Source organism: Spermophilus citellus (assembly GCF_964194105.1).
Source record: "Spermophilus citellus genome assembly, chromosome: 3".
NCBI classification, from domain to species: domain Eukaryota; kingdom Metazoa; phylum Chordata; class Mammalia; order Rodentia; family Sciuridae; genus Spermophilus; species Spermophilus citellus.
Window position 1 is genome coordinate 170,983,165 of NC_138184.1, and position 19,950 is coordinate 171,003,114.

The 19,950-nt window shown below is 34.5% G+C and overlaps 1 protein-coding gene across 3 annotated transcripts in view; it reads left to right on the forward strand.

The window, feature by feature from the left end:
- MAGI2 (membrane associated guanylate kinase, WW and PDZ domain containing 2) overlaps positions 1-19,950 on the forward strand; it is a 1,381,189-nt gene that overhangs the window by 1,041,169 nt on the left and 320,070 nt on the right. For all 3 annotated transcript variants that reach the window (XM_081288532.1, XM_081288533.1, XM_081288534.1), the window contains exon 7: positions 10,023-10,080. In XM_081288532.1, coding sequence (XP_081144658.1) covers positions 10,023-10,080 — 58 coding nt within the window. The remainder of the gene's footprint in view (positions 1-10,022; positions 10,081-19,950) is intronic.

Here is a 19,950-nt window from a genome sequence, read left to right on the forward strand (position 1 = left end):
ATCTTTTGTAATATCCTTATAATAAACCAGTAAATGTAAGTTAGTATTTCCCTGGGTTCTGTGAGCTGCTCTAGCAAATTAGTCAAACCTGAGGAGAGGGTAGTGGAAAGCCCAATTTGTAGCCAGGAGGTCAGAAGTTCAGGTAAAATAACCTGGGGCTTCAGGAATGGCATCTGAACAGGATGAAGGTGGCAATCTTGGGGACTGAGACTTCCACCTGTGGGGTCACTTTCTTCAGTCAGTGTCAGAAGAGATATGAATTAGAGGACATGCAGCTAGTATCTGCTGCTACAGAGCTGCTTGCTTGGTGCATAGCATAGGGAAAACCCACACACATCTGTGTCAGAAGTGGTCTGTGCTATGGAATATAGTAGGAGAAATTGAGTTTGAGGTGTGCTTTCTCTATAATATCAGACTGAATTTTGCATGTTTTTTTACTAGACTTTTAGTGTTTTTTTCCCATTAAATTTTAAAAAGTTCTTTAATACAGAAAGTAACCCTTTATTAATGATAAATACCTGTATAAATATATGATAATATGTATTCAAATATTTTCTCCCAGCTTATCATTTACCTCTTAATAGTATTATTATATCAAGGTATTTATGTAGTCAAAATTGTCAAGTTTGTTTTTTAATACGAAAGTCTTTCCTTCTACTCAGGTTAAAAACGTATTTATCCCTAGTACTCATGTTGTTTTAATTCTTTTTATGGCAAATTGACTAAAAACCTGTCTTTTTAAGCTTTCTAACTTCACTGGGACCAGTTTTCATAATTTTGTTTTCTAAAAAATTATCCATTATCCACTGCATTTAGGTTTTAAATTTCTTTAGCATAAGTTTGTCCACATTACTGTTATTATTTTTGTAATTATCTCCCTTGTAGCACTTCTGCTTTGCTCTCTAGGACTTATCTCTTTTTAATCTTCAGTTAGCTAGTGTTTGTTTTGCTGATTCTAAAAAAAATCAGAATTTTTATTACTTTTTTTTCTATTTTCAACCATATTAGTTTTTACTCTTATAATTTGTATTCTGTGTGTGTGTGTGCGCGCGCACGCACTCGCACGCACTTTCATATTTCATGAGGGCTCCTTTATTGTCCTTTTTATATTTTTTTAAATTAACAGAATTTATGCTGTACAACATGATGTTCTGAAGTACAAATATGTATTGTGGAATGGTTAAATCTAGCCAGTTAGCAAATTCATTACCCACACAACTATCATTTTTGTGGTGAGATCACGTAATAGCCACTCTCTTTACAGTTAGGAGGAGTAAATATCAAGAGATCTATTGTATATGAAGATGACTAGTTAGTGATGATATACTGTATTCATTGTGTGGATTTTAAAATTAGGAATTTACATACATTATTTCTATTTTTTCATATGCATGTTATAAAATTTCCTCTGATCACTGTTATTGTATCCTACAAATTTTGCTCTTTAATATTTTCATTTTCATTGAAATCTGTAATTTTAGTGTGCCTTTCCTGTTTGATTAAGGGTTATTTATAGTCTCTAATTTCTAAGTAAAAGTTTCTTTGATTCATATTTTGATATTAATGTGTATTTTTATTTCATTGTATTCAGAGACTATTGTTTGTATTATTTCTGCTTTGGGGAACATAAGACTTATTATAATCCAATGTATAGTTTTGAAGAATGTTACATATCTCTGTTATTGGAGTACAAAACTAGTGAGAAAGAGAGATGGGGAAAAAGAAGGGTCTAAGAGCCAGAAGATCTGCCTAATTAATTATATGGTTTAGTTCTTCTATATCTGTAATTTTATCAATTCAATATGTCTTATACTGAGAGCAAAGTGCTAGTTATTCATGTATTACTTGTTGCTACCCTTGTAGTTAGTGTTTTATGAGGTGGATTGTGGTTTGGGGTACATAATTATCAATATCTTATGTTTTCCTTATGAACTGTGACCTGTTATAATGTGGGCTTCATTGTCATACTTAATGCTTTGGATTTGAATTCTTCAATCTGATAGTGAGATGGCAACTCCTGGATTTTAATTTTTTCTATTTGTCTGGCATATCTTTGACCAACCCTTTCTTTATTAGTCTCCTCTCTAAATCCCTTTATTTAAGTATGTATCTTTTTTTTATAGCATGGAGTCACATTTTTCTATATGAGTTAATTAAAAACTCTGAACAAGAGAGCTAAATTTCATGCATTTCTGGTTTATTTTAATTTTCACATTTTATATTTATTGACCATTTTGTATTATATTGACTGTTTCTCTATTTTCTTGCTTCTTTCTATTGGTATTTAGAGTGATTTGTATTCTAATGTTTGCCTTTACATTAGGTATCTTCTATAAGACCCCCCACTCAGGGCTGGGGATGTGGCTCAAGCGGTGGCGCGCTCGCCTGGCGTGCGTGCGGCCCGGGTTCGATCCTCAGCACCACATACAAACGGGGATGTTGTGTCCGCCGAGAACTAAGAAAAAATAAATAAATATTAAAAAAATTCTCTCTCTCTGTCCCCCTCTCTCTCACTCTCTCTTTAAAAAAAAAAAAAAGACCCCCCACTCAGTTTTCAGGTGTAAATGATATTCTGTAGCTCCCACCTGTTCCCTTAAGCATCCGTCAGTCAGGCCATTGGTCATTCTACTTTCATTTTTCTCTTCCCTTTGTTAATTGCATTATGCCTGTATTTTCAAAACCTATTGCTTTACATATTATTTCCTACCATCATTCTTACCTTTGTTCTTAACTTAGATCTATAATTAAATGTGTTGAATGATTGTATTAGTCCTTTCCTCAAGTCATCTCTTGATTGAAGTAGTTTGATTTATTTAAGAAGAGAATATTAGTACAGTAAACTGCTTGTCCGGTGTGAGAGACAGAGAAAGAGGGAGGAAGAGGGAGATTGTGTTTTAATACTTGAAGAACAGCTTGGCTGGATATAAGATACTTGACTCGCACTTGTTCCTTTGAGATTTATTTAAAATCTATTTCAATGCTGTCTAAATAAATGCGTACTGTTTCTAAGATCTGGTGTCAAGTTAACTTTTTCCATTTTAGTAAAATTATTCTTTAGTCACTTTTTTGCCTATCATTTTAAGTCTAATGCTTTTTGTATTTTGGAATTGGCTATTCTAAGACACTTATCCGGGTACATGGAGAATCTTTTCAATATGTAGATGTAGTTTTTCTCCTTCTGTAAATTTTTCTTGAATCACAGTTTCAAGTATTAGTTCTGTTTTTTTTTCCTTCTTTGTCTTATATTCTGATTATGCACTGGATTCTCTTTGCCTGTCCTCTATATTAATGACCTCTCTGACACATTTAAAGTTTTTGCACACTTCATTTGTGTTTTCTTGGCTATTCCTGTGTCTTTTATCAGGGGTTCTTACTGTTTTCATCTGAATCTTTTCTCTCTTGTGTATTTTCTAATTTAGTTATTTCACACATTTAAAAAAAATTTATTTCACCATTTTGGTCTACTCTCCTTTTCTGTCCTTTATCTGTATCAGTTCAGAACTTTTAATATCTGATTCAATGTATTATTTTATATTTATGAATACTTGTTTCAGGATATCTATAGGTTTCATTATAATTTTCTTATTTGTGTTTTGATTTTGTCTTAGCTTGAAGGAAGATAGCAGATTTTCATTATCGGTATTGTTTCATCTCTCATTTTCTGATTTCTTCTTAAAGTAACTTTGTATGACTATCGTCTGCTATTTTCTGTTCATTTTGAAATGTCTTTTGTTCCTATACCAGCAGTGAAAGTTTCATATAAGTAAAAGTAAAGGAACTCGGTGACTACTACATTTTTTTAAGAAATTCATAAACAGACTCTTCTGATGTTTTGGTGAGATGTCAATTCCTTAGAAGATGATATCATTTTTATCCAGGTAGAGTAGTTTGTATGTTTTATAACCTTACAATTATTTTTTTTAAAATTTCTGTAGATACCGACTTTGCCTTTATAACCAAGGCTGAAAGGGCCATCTTCTCCACTGACCTCACTTTCCCTCTTCTGCAACAGGGCCTTCTTCCTGTGAACTCTGTCTCTCATTCTGCTCAACTTCCAGACTCCTTCTTGCAATCCCCTGATAGCTATGTTCAGGGTCTACCATCAATATTTTCCTAATCAGGATGATAATTTATCTTTCTGAGGGTGGTTTTGTCTATTTTCCCACCTCACTTCACCCCACAGGCTCCTGGCCCCCTCTCCTTTTTGTCACTCTCCATTCTGCCACCAGTAGACTTTGTTAGATTGGGACATTGATGTTCCTCATGTACACATATCTCTTAAAGCTCACAGTATTTTATTTCCCCTGATTACGTTGTAGGTGTAGGTCCTGGGTGGCTTTATTGCACTCATTAAATATTTACAATTTTGAAAAGGTAAGTACAGAGGTCAACATTAGATCCCAGCCTTTGCCCTATAGAAGCACGGAATGTTTCAGTAAGCATTTTTAAGTGAATGATATTGACAAATAGGTAGAGAGCTGTATGTATTAATACACTTAAAGGGGAGAAGAGCAAACTGGAAATATATAATTCAAAGTCCTTGCTTAGCATATAGTTGATTCCCAAATCTTTCTTTACAGCTAGACCTCTCCAGAAATCTAGAAATAGACAAATACTCCCTGGGGTCATCATTCTTTGGCCTGCTAATGCAGCTTGCACACTTAGACCAAATGTGACCCTTACTGAGTCATTACCAGAAAATGCCCTTTCCTGTGCCAAACTATCCTGCTGCCACTTCTTGTCACCATTTCAGATTCATCTGTCATATTTATGTTAGCATTGCAAAAGTTCACTTCTATTGAAGTCAGAAAGTTAGCATTTATATAAACTATTAACTAATGTACAAATCTTATTTGAATTCTTGAAAAGTTCTCCTTTTTCTGGTCCAGGATCCAATCCATTATCCCAACTACATTTAGTCATTATGTCTCCATAGTTCTCCATTCTGACAGTTCTTTAGTCTGTCTTTCTCTTGAATGACTTTGACACCTCACAAGAGTACTAATATTTTGTTTTATATTGTCAAATGAAGAAAATGAAGTTATTTATTTTTGGCAAGAACACTACAGAAGTAGATCTGTATTCTTTTCATCATGTGATATCAGAATATTGATATTTTTTTCTTACTAATGTTAACCATGGATCATCTATTATTGTAGATATTATTTTTGAAGCATTAGATCATTAGAAGAGTAAGGAGTATCTATTTTGATGCCATCAAAGTATGTTTTTTCTTTATCTTAAAAGCTATTTTTCTTACAATAAAGATATTTGTGGTACCTCTCATCCATAGCTCTTTGTGTGACTTGGTGACTCTGCATCTAACAGAGGAACTTAGTCCCTGGGTCTGGCCTGAGTGAACTCTTGCCCTGGGGGCAGCCAGCACATTGACTGATCAGATTAAATAATTTGGATCTATTTTGAAGAAAATAACTGGATCAATAAATTCTGTGAGAAGATGGGGTATAGAATTGGAAAACAGAGACCAAAGTAATGATAGTAGTGATTAAGACAGAAAGTAACAGAGCAAGGTGGGTAGTGGCCATTTGAAGAAATGCAAGATAAACAAGCAGAGATAGCCAATCAGTAGATGCAAAGGAATAATATTCACAGTAGGTAGGAATTGAGAACATAGTGCAAAAGATAGACAAAAGAATCTTTCCCAGCTACCTTGTGATACCAAGTTCTAGGCTTCCTATACTGTTCAGTATTTAAGTGTCATTTTCATAAGGAATACTATTTGTATTTCTACAAACTTCCTATTTATGCCTGAAAACTGCTTTTCTGTAATGAAAATGAACCTAACTAAAAACGAAATAGAAGTAAAATTTGGTTAATAAAAAATAGAGCATGGTGGCTGTAGCCAAATTCATGCAGAACTGAATGCCCATTTAATCTTTTGATTCTATTCCCATTTTACAAAGCTGATATGACTGACTACAGATTAATCTAGACATTTACACAGACTTCTGCAGGGTAGATAAATCTAATCACTGAGTTTGCTACATGGTTCCATGGCCTGAAGAAAATCCCAATTAAAACAGTCCTTAATGCAGCATTAACCTTGCTGATCTCAAGTGTTTATTTTTCCCTGTTGTGCAGTGTATGTTATTCTTTTATCAGTGTGACCTTAATCATCTGCAGTTTTGTGAGGTATTGTTGAATACAGTATTCTAAATAACCCAGGACCCAAGAGCTCCAAGCTACATGCTCCCCTGATTGGGTAAATAGTACAATAATGGAAGTTCACTGTCTCATTTGTTAGCTTAATTTAAAGAAGCAGCAGTGGGTTTTTGAAGCTAGTTCAATTTTTTAAAAAACATATTTTTCACAGTGATAGCTAATTCTTAACTTTTCATCATGTTGAAGATGATGAATTCTTAACATTTCATTTTGTTAAGTTTATCATCTTAAAAAGTTTATATTACATTTTTATGAGCAAAGAAAGACATGCCAATGTTGTTTTTATTAGCATTCTAGATATTTCTTTACATTGAAACAAAAAAAATCTCAATCAATGGGTATCAAGTTACACTTACATAGGAGTGAAAAGTTCTAATGTGCTATTGCATAGTAGGGGGACTATGTGACATTTATGTACTGTACATTTTTTAAAATTAGAAGAAAGAATTTTGAAAGGTTTTATCCTAAGAAATATTTGAGGAGATGTGGCACACAGTATTCATGTACTGAAACATCACATAGTAATCCATTAATTGGTATAGTTTTATGATCAGTTAAATGAATTTTAAGTTTCTTCCTTGCTTTATTAAGGGAACACACACAAACACACATATGCACATACACCAACACTTATATACATACACATTCATATGTATGTGCACATAGCTTTTTGAACATGAGTTGTCAAATATATTTGTCTGTTATGGATATTTTGATACATCCTCCTATCAATCCTTGAAAATATTTAAATTGAAACAACAACAGCTGTTTATAATAGAAAACTAGAGCTATAGTGTATCATTGTGTCTTAGAGTGTGAATCAAAAACCACTAAAAGCAGACACAGTGGCACACATGTGTAATCCCAGTGGCTTGAGAAACTGAGACAGGAGAATCTCAGGTTCAAAGCCAGCCTCAGCAAAAGCAAGGCACTAAGCAAGTCAAAGAGACCCTGTCTCTAAATAAAGTACAAAATAGTGCTAGAGATGTGGCTCAGTGATTAAGTACTCCTGAGTTCAATCAATCCCCAGTCCCAATTAAAAAAAAAAAGTTGGTCTTAAAGTACAAGTGTTTGTAATATATAATTCTAATTTAATGTGAAGTTAATAGTTTACTTTGGAAATAGGAAGAAAATAGACAGACAAAACATACTGGTATCTTATGAAAAGCAAAACAGACTCCCCTGAATTCTGCTGAGGATTTCATGATGGCAAGTGAGAGAGTATATAGTAAGTACCTTTGGCATTGTAAATCTGGCAAAAATAATCAAAAAGTTCTGTACTTCTGCTATAATTTGCTTAAAACTAGTAATTTACTCAAAAAAATGAGAGCCAAAGATAGAGGAATAAATGAAGAAATAATGGAATCATAATAGATAATTTTTTTAATATTTATTTTTTAGTTTTAGGTGGACACAATATCTTTATTTTTATTTTTATGTGGTGTTGAGGATTGAACCCAGCACCCTGCGCATGCCAGGCGAGTGCACTAATGCTTGAGCCACATTCCCAGCCCATAAAAGATAATTTTAAAAATTGATCATGAAATTCTTAATGACAGCTGACATTAGGAAACAGTACTATGGGATGGAGATGTGGCTCAGTGGTAGAGTTTGCCTAGCATACACAAAGGCCCTAGGTTTGATTCCTAGTACCACAAAGAAAAGAGAAAAAAAAAAAGTACTATATCCATAAGTTAACAACACGAGACTTTTATTCTTTATGCTATTTAACATTATTTTCATATGATATTGTATTTATGAGATAACATTAAACTTGTTATAAAAGTTTGTATCCTGTGTTGAGCCCTATACATAACAAATATCCATAATGTTAATTGCTATCTTTTATATGTTCTTTCATTTTAGCCACTTAGAAAAGGCCTTCAGTAGGTATAGTCAAATTTATTATTTTTATTAGCCAAATGTTCATAGTTTAGGGGATTTGGTGAAAAGCAATTAGATGGTTATTCTCCTTAATATGAATTATTTTTATAATGTGTTAAACAGACTATCTGAATTGCTGGAGTCAGAGTACAGGGAATTCGAATCCTGAGTATTTAGGATAAAATGATGTAGGACATGGAAAGTTCATCAGTAACCAAACCATTGTCAATACTCAGTTAAAGGTTTGTTCCCATGATCATTCTGAAAGACAGACTTCTTTAGGTACTCTAAATTGGTGTTATAGGTTTTTTTAAGGTATACCTTTTAATGAATCACATGGTTAGCTGTAGAAATACTTCACATGCTCATTTATAAGGTTCTTGTCCAACTCCGCTTGGAATGTTACAGAACAGAAAGCAGTTGCACCATGTGAACTTACTAAAAATCACATAATATTCTGGATTCTAAAACCTATATGTCCCTAAAAGTTTTGGATGAGGAAATCTGAATCTGAATTCAAAAATTAATGTTACAGAGAAAAAAATCATTTGTACACACACTCAGTGAGACTATAAATTGGTACTCTTGTGAGTGGGAAGTTGGCAGTCTGGCGACGCATATCAAAAGCCATAAAAAGGTACATGCTCTTTAATCCAAAATTCTACCTCTTGGAGTTTATCACTACTAAATTATTAGGAAAATAATAAGAGGTTTAGGTTTTAGTGTGTCTGAGATAGATGATACACACAGACAAAAACTAGAAAGTCCCAAATGGTCAATACCAGAAGACTGTGGAATTACACAGACTCTAGACATATCACAGACTACTACTGCGCACACAGAAGTGATATTGTGCAGCAAGCATTCATTCACATTGGAAGATGCCCTCAATGTTCTGTCAAGTAGAAATACCGGCTACAAAAATAATATCCCTTTCAAAATTATTTGCATAAAAATCTATTTGAAAGATATTCACAAAAATATGAACAGTAGTTATCTCTGGATGGCAGGATTGCATGTAATTCTAATTTCTATTACTGTGCTTTGTCTATGGTGACATGTGTTACTACAGTAATAATAAAACTTTTAAAGTTCACTTATAAATATACTACTTAATCATGTCAGTGTATCTTAGTTTTCAAATTATATATGTGTGAATTAATATCTATCAAGAAAAATATGACATTCTTCATATTTGTCAGTTAATTATACAGGCTCAGTGTATGTGAAAAACAGTATCATGAAGTAAAGCCTAGCTTTCAAATAGCACAGTTTTGCGTGTAGTAGCATTTATAGTACTGTTGATATTTTCAATGTTTGTGTCTATTAAAATGAACCATGAAAAGTAGGAAATGTGAGCTATATTGTCAAGGAAAGTATATTTACAATTTTAGACTTTATTTTTAAAATATGCCCCAGAGAACATGCTGGCAGCATTCAAATCATGACCCATGTGGAGTGAACAGCAAGCTAACTGTCTTGAATAGTGGGATATCAATTGAGAATTTATAATGTCTTTGTTTCAGCCATCAGAAACAATTTGCTATGCTCAGAAATATATTTTGAAAATACAATCTTTATTCTGAAATGTGCCTTTAACAATACAAATAAATAATCTGTTTGCACTTTCGGAAAAGTGATTTGCCTTCTGTGTCGCACTGGATGGTGATAATATGATGACGTGCCATCCTACTGCTTGGCATAGAAAAAACAGCTAGACCCAGCAGTATATCTGCAGAGAAGAGAGCTCTGTATTTTATCTGCCAATTTTCAAATCAGTGCTTCTTATAGTTTCCACAATATGTGTCTGGAATTTGGTACTAACTCTGGATGTTTTAGTCTGCTTTAGTAGACCGTTTCTGCAATTTATGAACAATTAAATTATATTACTTTTTATTAGGAAATGGTGATATCTGCGCTTTATTTACTGAAAGATATAACTTTTTATTTTTCAGAACTTCCATATGGCTGGGAAAAGATCGATGATCCCATATATGGCACTTATTATGTTGAGTAAGTCTCTAAGTGTGATATTAACTTGTTATTAATATGTTGTGAAATTGTGTTAGTATTTCATTTATTGAGCATGTGTGGCTAACAGCCCCTTTATTTCCCTTTCATCTTACTTTGAAGTATCCACAAAGATTCTACCAGCACCTCTTGCTGTTTCTTGCTTCTCCAGCTGGTTAATTTCTCATTCCTTTCCTTTGACTCATGAGTCAAAAAACACCAATTGAGAAAGTGTATTTCACACTGTCCTCTAAATGAGTGATAATTGAAGATATCAAATTAATGCCTTTAATTTTGCAATCAAAATTTGGGGAGCTGACTGGTTGTACAAAAGAGATATTTTGTTAACCTGTGTTTCAAAGCCAATTAACTGCATCATAGTTTCCATTTGAGAGATAAAATTTGGGCTTTTTTTTCTCTTTTAAAACCCCATTTCAAGTCAATAGTGTTCTTTCAGTAGACTGGACCTTTATGTTACTTAATAGAAGATGCATTGTAGTAATCTTACCTTATGTAATACAAACTATCTCCATCTACATATCCTTTTCTTTGAAGTAAAGAATCTATTAGGCTCTAAATTATTCATAAAGATTTTTCTTTGGAAAATCAAATAATATCCATAATTTTTAAAAGTTAAATTAGGGATTTATTTTTCCAGAATCTCCTCTTTTAAAAGAGAAAATATTTTTATTCCTATCTATTGTGTTCCTAAAGTTATTTAGGTGAGTAGCAAAGTCTGCATCTTCCTTATGGGAAATAAACAGCCCAGGAAAGGCAGAGGTTGGAACACAAAAGACTCTTCTCACATTCTATTTCAAGATCTAACTCTGTTTTTGCTAACCATGTTCTGTGTAACAGTAATAATTTAGATGGTCAAAGGTTATAGATTATGGCTTTTTTACTAAATTGTTTTTGTAACAACAGTCAAACATTACTGAGCTTTTATTAGGTATCAAGCTCTTTTTGCATTGAAAATGTGCCAAGAAGTAAGACCTATGTGCTCCCTGCCCTTGAGCCTCTCCCATCTGAGCACTTGTCTCGAATACTCTGACCCACCATTTTCATTTGGACAAGCCCCGATTTTGGCACCACAGTCCATCATTTCCAGATTCACCCTCGAGGTGAATTTGGCTCATCTGCCACAAGGAATCTTCTTATATGGTAGCTAATGTCTAATGTCACCTGGACACTCCATAGGTAAAAAAGATAAAAATGCAACAGAGATATCTCTAAACAAAGGAGAATCATTTGTAAATATCTATACGGCCTCTGAGACCCACTAAATTGCTAATCAACTAATATATTTACATATTTTAATAACAATAGAGCTGCTGTGCCCAAATAAATTCAACACTAAGTTAATAAATACTGTTGTATTAATTCACTGAATCACACTGCACTGTTCCTAAGCCTATTACATCTGAAATCCAAAACAGTTCCATGAAAGGAGAGAAAACTGAGGTTTGTGACCTACCAGGTCTCACCTTTAATACATTATCTTGGGAGTCATTTAATTAAAACCCTTTCCTTCATCCAGATGTTGGCAAACTCCATAAAGATTCAGATAGAAAATATTGTAGGGGCCCGTGTAGCCTCTTTCACAACTACTATACTCTGCCTTAGTACCTTGAAACCAACCATAGGTAACACTTACATGTATGGGTGAGGATATGTTCCAATAAAACTTTATTTACAAAAGCAGGCAACTGGCCTGATTTGTTCTGGGATCACAGTTTGCTGATCCCTGTCTTATTCCAGATTGTTTTTCCATGTCTTCAGCTTCCCTCAAGCTAATTTCCATTATGGAAACAGTATTTAACCTTTCTCCTCCATCCTGATCATCTGTCAGAGAAACCTGTATCTCCTACCTTCTTGATCTTTGAGGTATATGTTCTTCAACCAAAGACCTGCAGCTGGTAGAACACTGATAGCTAATTATTAAAGTAGATGTTGGCTATAACCCTAAAAATATTTATTCTTATCCTAATTATGTTTTGAATAGTTGCCTTTTTTTTGCTTATATGTATCTTTACATTTCTCTACTTCATTTTCCATGTATCATAGCTATGTTTAGAAAATTATTCTGGAGCCAATCATGTCTTATATAATTAGATCAGAATGACATATTTAATAATTTTAGAATTCAAGTGATTATAAGGTTATATATACAGGTTATAGTGAGTCAAATAGTCTTCTCCTTTCTGGTTGCACCCAGCTCTACTTTCTTCCATGACTTTATCCCCAGTACAGGATTCCAAAAAGTATTCCAATATCAGTAAGTAGATGTATGAGGTATTAGTAAGTAGATGTATTGTTAGGCCATGAAGAAAACTGAGACAAATGATAAATAATTCAAACTTTATGGTATTTATGGTATTTCTAGTATTTTTAGAAATATCATTTTGGAAAAATTCATCAGGGTAAATAAAATTCTTCAATTTATTCTATATAATGTGTGCATTACTTGAAGTAAGGAATATTTTCCATCACAATGAAGACAGTTTGGCAAACAATTTAATTAGAATATACATACTGACATGTTTTGTTTAAATTGTGTATTCTCACCCCGATTAAACTATTTTTCACAAGATATTTATTCAGTAGTTCTGCTTATGGAAGTTAAATGAAGTTATTTGTAAACAAAGAGGTTACCACTTTCGGCCCATAGAGGGTTTTTGCTAAAGAAAAAAAGTCACTGAAGTTTCTTATATCTTATTATAGAGAAAAATTGAATTTCAATTTTCAATTTCAAAGTTGAATTTCTCCAGATAAGTTACTCTATCAACTTTTCCAGTGTAGATATCAAAAATATAAAACACAAACTGCCTACCTTCATATGTTGTTCATTACATTTTTTATAATTATTTTTTAGTTGTCAATGGACACAATACCTTTATTTAATTAATTAATTTAGTTTGATGTGGTGCTGAGGATCAAACCCAGTGCTTCATACTTGCAAGGCAAGTGCTCTGCCACTGAGCCACAATTCGAACTCTGTTTTTCATTATTGTAATGATATTAATAGCAACATCTTAAGGAATCATATACCTAAATATCTTAAAACTAATATTTAGTTAATTTAACAAAGCAAGATTATCTTATTGTAAATTAGTTGTCAAGAAAATGTCAATTCACTAACACTATTAATGACAAAGGGCAGTGGTTTCTCTGTAAAGCTATTTTTTTTTTAAGAATTTAACCTTTATTTTGTTTGTTGTTGTTTTTTATGTAGTGCTGAGGATTGAACCCAGGTCCTTCCCAGTGGTAGGCAAGCACTATAACACTGAGCCACAACCCCAGTCCCAAGAGCTATTGTTTTTAATATTTAATTATATAGCCCTTTATGCAATTGGAGGTGCTGCTTACAAGATATGAAAAGCATTCCACCTTCCCTACCAATAGCCATATGCATGGACTCCAGAGGGCCACCTTAGCAGTCAGGCACTCTTTAAACAGACCAACAATCAGGAGCAGAAGTTACAAAATGGGCTCTGTCATCAACCAGGCACGCCAGGTTGAAATCAGTGTTGTGCTTCTGGCACAGCTACATGAACATACATTTTCCTGTCAGCCACAGACAGGCAGATAGGAATTCTAGCAATCAATAGGAGAAAAGGTTTGCACAGCTAGAAACTAAAAAACCCTGGATTGAACAGCTTTTGAACACTGTAATTGACTTTACTACGTCATAATTCTGTCCCATGCAAATTCCTTCTTAAGATTTTTAAGACTATAGATTTAATATATTTGAGAGCCAGAAAAAAACTGGCTCATCAACCCATCACAATAGTTGACATTATTGAGTACTTAGCATGTGCCATGAGCTGGGCTGAGTGCTCAATAATCTTTACAACATTTCTAATCTTCCACAGTGATAAAAAAAAAAAAAAAGTAAATTGTTACTGGCTGAAAAAGTGAAGTAATTTAAACAGTATCACACATTTTTGAGACAAAGAGATGTAATGCGGACCCAGGCAGTTTGGCTGCAAAGCTCAGATTCCAAATTCTGGCTCAAAACAACTCCCATAAATTCAGCATGTATCATAATGGTCCAACAAAGCCTTCGAGACTTATCACTGGGGAAGAATGAGGACTCCTTCAAGAACATCTCCTCACTGATCCCTTCCCCACTAGTTCAGTTCCAAACCAGATGCCCAACAGTAGGAGGACCTGCTACCCACACATCCTGTGAGATGAGCTCCTGACCCAGCATCATAGATCACCAGGGCCATGCCTCATACTTTAGAGTAGACCTGGGCAAGATGGTCACTGGGAGCAAGACCTGAAAGAAAAGAAATCTTTATGATATGGACCTACACAGGAATGTGGACACTTGTTTGCAGCAGCAGATGAAGCCACACAACTCTGGATTTTAGAGGACAATGGACCTACTCAACATCTCCTCTTATTTCATCTGCAGATGAACCAAGTTTTTACTCCATGTAGCAGCAGAGAGAACTTAGCCCGATTTTTCCTGAAGGACACCAGATCTATGTAGTACAGCACTTAGCAATGTATTAAGAAGTCCTAAAGCTGCTAACTAGAAATGTAACTGTCACTGTTCATAAAGAAAGAAAAGAAATTGAATGCAAAAAGTACAAAATGTAGAGTTGAACAGCTGTGACTTTTGTACAAATGTGTTTTTTTTCTCCTCTTTTGTGAAATTATGTCTGCTGGGTACATTTTGGTTTTAATGGCAGTTACACAATTTGCTTAACTAGCTAGTCCAGAAGACACAATTTCCTGGGACAGCTTTCATGCAAAGCTGCCTCCTCTGGCACAGAAAGAGAAGCAGACCATAGCTAAAATGATAGCAGGGACTGGCAGATGTGATTTTCATGTAAAGGTTTTACAAGTTTTTCATATGATGTCACACATCTGCTACTATAAAACATTACTTATGTGCAATTCCAGAAAGTATAGAAAATACTGCAAAATATCTTCACTGTAACTTCTAATCTAAAAGGAAAATCACATTTATTTCATGGTTAATGGTGAGTATTAGTCATGATGTGCAAGTTGGAAATTGGTTAGAGAAGATTTTTCACTCAATATCCTATCCTAAGAATGCTTCTCTTCTTCATGCTTTTCAGTAGTTTTCTAAATTTTCCAAGAAAAGTGTTCCTAACTTTAGAATTTTTTTAAGTCAGCATACATGTAAAACATCTTTAGTTAGAAATAAACATAACAAAGAAATCCTTTCCTCAACTTGCAAATTTATGTAAAAAGAAGATGGTACTGAGGGGACATTGTTGGTGAAGTCACTCAGTGACTTTCTGTGTTAAAGGTGACCGCGAAATCTTAACATCATTTGGACATATCAATTATTACCACTTAGGGGCCAAAACTATGGGCTGCAACAATATGTCAGCCTTGTAGCTTCCCAGTTGTGAGATCTTGGCTAGACAGCTAATGAGGAGACCTAGGGGGGAATAAAGAAATAATGAATAAAGAAGACAGAACGGTGGGGAAGGAAGGGTATTCACTGTGTACTTATTACACGCCAAGTATTATTCTAAGTGCTTTACAGGTACTAGCTGATTTAATCTCCCAGAAACCAAATGGAGCCTGTATTATTATCTCCATTTATGGATAAGAAAACTGAGTTGCAGATATTTTTATATGTACTATATAATAGAAACAGAATTGAACCTAGGCAGTCTCACTCTAGAATTGGTATATAATACTTAACACAGGTTTATAGCAAGTGTTAGCTATTTTAAATCTTGTATTTTCTGAGAATATATATAAGAGCCTTCTCCTTTGGGCATTATTAACTGTTCCAGTACTTTTATGGTTATACCACAGAAAGTGACCAATTCTAATGGACACAATTTGGAAAAAAAAAACCTATAACTTATTCTTGTGGCTAGAATGTGCCACATTGAATAATAAGAGTGTTTCCTTAGAATTACTGATATTCCATAAATCTGTTAAAATTGATGAAACTGGGACTGCAGAAGTTTCTTCTGTGGCTCCCAAAGGACTTGCGGTTCCAGGGTAATTTGTAAGAAAGTTACATTGTCATAATTATCTAGAGTGTATGTCATCTTAACTTAGTTGGGAACTTGCGGTCATAATAGTAGAAATAGTAATGTGTGAGGCAATATTTTACCTTTTAATGTGCTTTTATATCCATTATCCCAGATAACAATCATCACATTTACAAATGAGGAAACCAGATCTCTGAGGAGTGGGATAATTCTCTAAGGGCACATGGCCTATTAGGTTGAAGCTATGCTAATGCCAAGCAGAGTAAAGACAAGCCTCTCCATAGAGCAGCTACATTTTACTTTATGAGCTTGCTCAGTTTTTAGACTTTACAAAGTATTTTCCTATATTTATTAGACAAGCAAATCAGTAAAAATGTGTATGTATGTATAGGCATGTATGTGTGTATATTTATTTGTGTGTGTGTGTGTGTATACACTATCTAACTCTAATCAGAGCATTTTCTTTTCTTGCTTGCTTTTCTTGTTTCCTTCCTAATGACTTATTTATCTTTAAACTTCCCTCCAGCTGACCCATGACAATTTTATGGTTTGTGGCATCAATTCTTTCAGCCTGGAGAAAACAAGTAATCAGGCCGTCTGTGACATGAGTCCCCAAGATACCCATAATAAGCTGGGGGCTCTCATAACTCCACATACATGCTGTTTGCCTCCATCAGCCTTTCTGATGGTGTGTCGTTTATTGCTGCGTACGTCCTATACAACCCTCGCGTGATATAAATCTCATCGGTCTGTTGATTTTCTTTCCTAACATCACTACTCACCTGCACATCAGTTGAGAGGCCTTTGGCTTCCTTTCACTCTTCATGCCAACCATCAAACATTTCTATACCAAAATGCTATCAAACAAAATGAAGTGTCATGTTCAATCTCCCTGCTCACCACCACCATCCTGTCCAGATCTAGATGCCACTCATCCACCCCTTCCATGAAATTAGAGGTCACCTTTCCATGCCTGGAAGCTCCTGGCCATTGCTGGCTCATTCTCATACAGTCAACCTTTGTTCTGTTTTCTGGTCACCCTCCCCCACCCCAAAGCATCTTTTCAACTGGAAAAAAACCTATAACTTATTCTGGAGGGAAGAAAAGTTGACCCTATAATTAAATATACTTTTACTAGTAATTGTTCCATCTCATATACTACCTTGCTTAGGAAATCTTCTGGTCCTAAATAAAGAATGTTTTAGGCACCCAGAGGTTTAAGTTCATCTCATATACTACCTTGCTTAGCAAATCTTCTGGTCCTAAATAAAGAATGTTTTAGGCACCAAGAGGTTTAAGTTGGTTCAGTTGCAGATAGAACTTTACAAATAACAAGGAATTATTTGTTTTGATGTCAGAGTTCTATATCGATGCCATTTTTCACAAATAGTTTTTATAATTCTAATAAGCTGAGATTTTTTTTCCTAAAGTCAGTAATCAAAAGCAAGGGAATTATTGCTCTAGCTTCAGCTTTTCTTTGAAAATATGTTTATAAACATAGATGATTATAACATAGCCATTTTGTTGTCATTGTCCTTGTTGTTTTGTTTGTCTTTAAGCATTTTATGCACCTATCATGTTAAATCAGGCCCTTATTGAGGCACTTCTGGAAGCTAGCCAGTAGCACAGTCAGGCTATACTATCCCTGGGTAGCACTAGAGCAAGGATAACTTCCTGCAGAAGGCAACAATGTGAAGTTCACGATCTCTGAGCCCTTATCAGCCACAGTGACAACTGGCCACATCAGGTTGGGTTCTGCATGCTCCCTCCTCCTTCTGTGTCTACCATACGAACTTGAGAATGGTTTGGGGAAGAAGGCCAGGTGTGGTGGCACACACCTGTAATCCAACTTACTCAGGAGGCTGAGGCAGGAGGATCGGAAGTTCAAGGCCACCCTCAGCAACATAGCAAGGCCCTAAGCAACTTAATGAGACCCTGTCTCTAAATAAAAGATGAAAAGGGCTTGGAATGTGGCTCAGTGATTAAGCACCCCTGGGTTCAATCCCTGATACCAAAAAAAAAAAGAATAAAATGGAGAAGGTGAGGAAGATAGTTTGGGGACTGTTGTTCAGGGGAGGTGCTATCAGTATTTTGAATGTATGTGAGCTGCCTGGGAAGAGGCATTCCTACGGAGAGGAACTAGAGGCCTCAAGGAAGTGCTATTTCTCCCGCTGGAGGAGGGACCCCACCTCAGGTAGCTCAACACAGAGAATGCTGCCAGCATCTTTCACTGTTCAGTCATATTGGCCTCTCGCCAAGGAAATGGTACACGTCAAGTAGAACATTATTATTCCATTGTTTATAAAACAGCTCTCATAGCTTATTACTTCTCCTTTCTCCAGATCAAATGGGCTGTGCTTCTTGAGCACAAAAATGCAGATAGTCTCTTGCTAACAATCTATATCGTGACATACGTTGGATTCAAGTATTAGTCTGAGATTAAGTTCCAAAGTTATTACATGAAGTGAAAATTATACAGAGTCAAAATATCCTAAAGATTCCTCAGGATTGTGTTGGGTTGGAGACTACTGGTTGAAGCATATGAAACAGCACTGCCATCTTTCCCCTCCATGTTGGGAAAGAACTCTCTGGAATTAAAGTAGATGGCGGCACTTGAGTCTCCTAAGTCTTTAATAGACACGAAAGTTGAATCACATTCTGCTCAGAGAGATGCTAGCATTGTCAGAGACATGGGGGGACCCACTGAAACTGAGGAAGCAGCAGGTTGATGTCATGTCTAGGGCACCCTATAATTAAATAAAACAGATGATGGTCATGCTTACTAGGTAAAAGGTAACGCTGCCTCATCCCCACTTGAAAACTATAATTCATCTTTCCATTACTATGCATAGAAGGTTTTAGTTTTTTTTTTCTCCAAAAATTCCTGCTTGTTTGTCATGGACCATGATGTCAATAATAGTTTGTCTTTTTTGCATCCATGACTTTAAATTTACAGATTAGTACAAAATTACATTTTACCTCCCTGGCTCTTATCTGTTAAATGAGTAGTTTGGATTAGGTGATTGCTAAGGTCTTTTAGTTCAAAGAATAGCCACTGCGCCTTGTGATAATATGGATAAATTTGACCATTTTCCTGTATTAAGTCTCATTATTTTCTCATTATGGCTGCTGATCAAAGAATATTTAAATGTTAAATATATTTGCTCTCGATTTCTACTTTTTGTTTGGCTAGACAGGAATGTACATTACCATTCTTTCATTGTAATGATTTTTAACAATCCCATCATATGAATAATATTGAAAGAATATTCCCCCAAGTAATTATTATAATAGAATCTTTTTACCAAATATGGAGGAAAAAAACAGAAAGTTACTTGATATCTAAAAATATGAGACTCATACTAAAATTGTCATTAAAAAGATATAAGCATAAAAGATAAGGTTTTTTAGAACTATATTATTAACAACTATCAGAGTCTAATACATTTATAGGGAAAATTGTTTTTTATTTGTAATAATAAAGTGTGACATTGTTAAACAGTATTTATTACTAGTGATTAATCAATGACTTCATACTTAACTCATTAAAATTGTATTAGAGTCAAGTTAGCTAATGGTTGAAAAAAAAAGGATGAATCACAAAACATTTTGTCATCAAATTTCACATTAAAATTCAGTCTAAGTAAAATTAACATCAGAACTGTCATGGAAAGACTTCAGTTTTGTGGCTCAGGTGAAGCAAAAGAAAGGCTTTTTGCTGAGATAAACTAATGGCTTAATAGTTTTGCATAGATTTCCCCTAGAAGAATTTCATCATCAGGTGTTCAATTTCCATGAGCTTGCTAAGCACCACTTGTCTCATCATAACATAAAGATCTAAGTTCAAGTCTTTGTGAAGCAAGCATTCATAAAGGTTTAC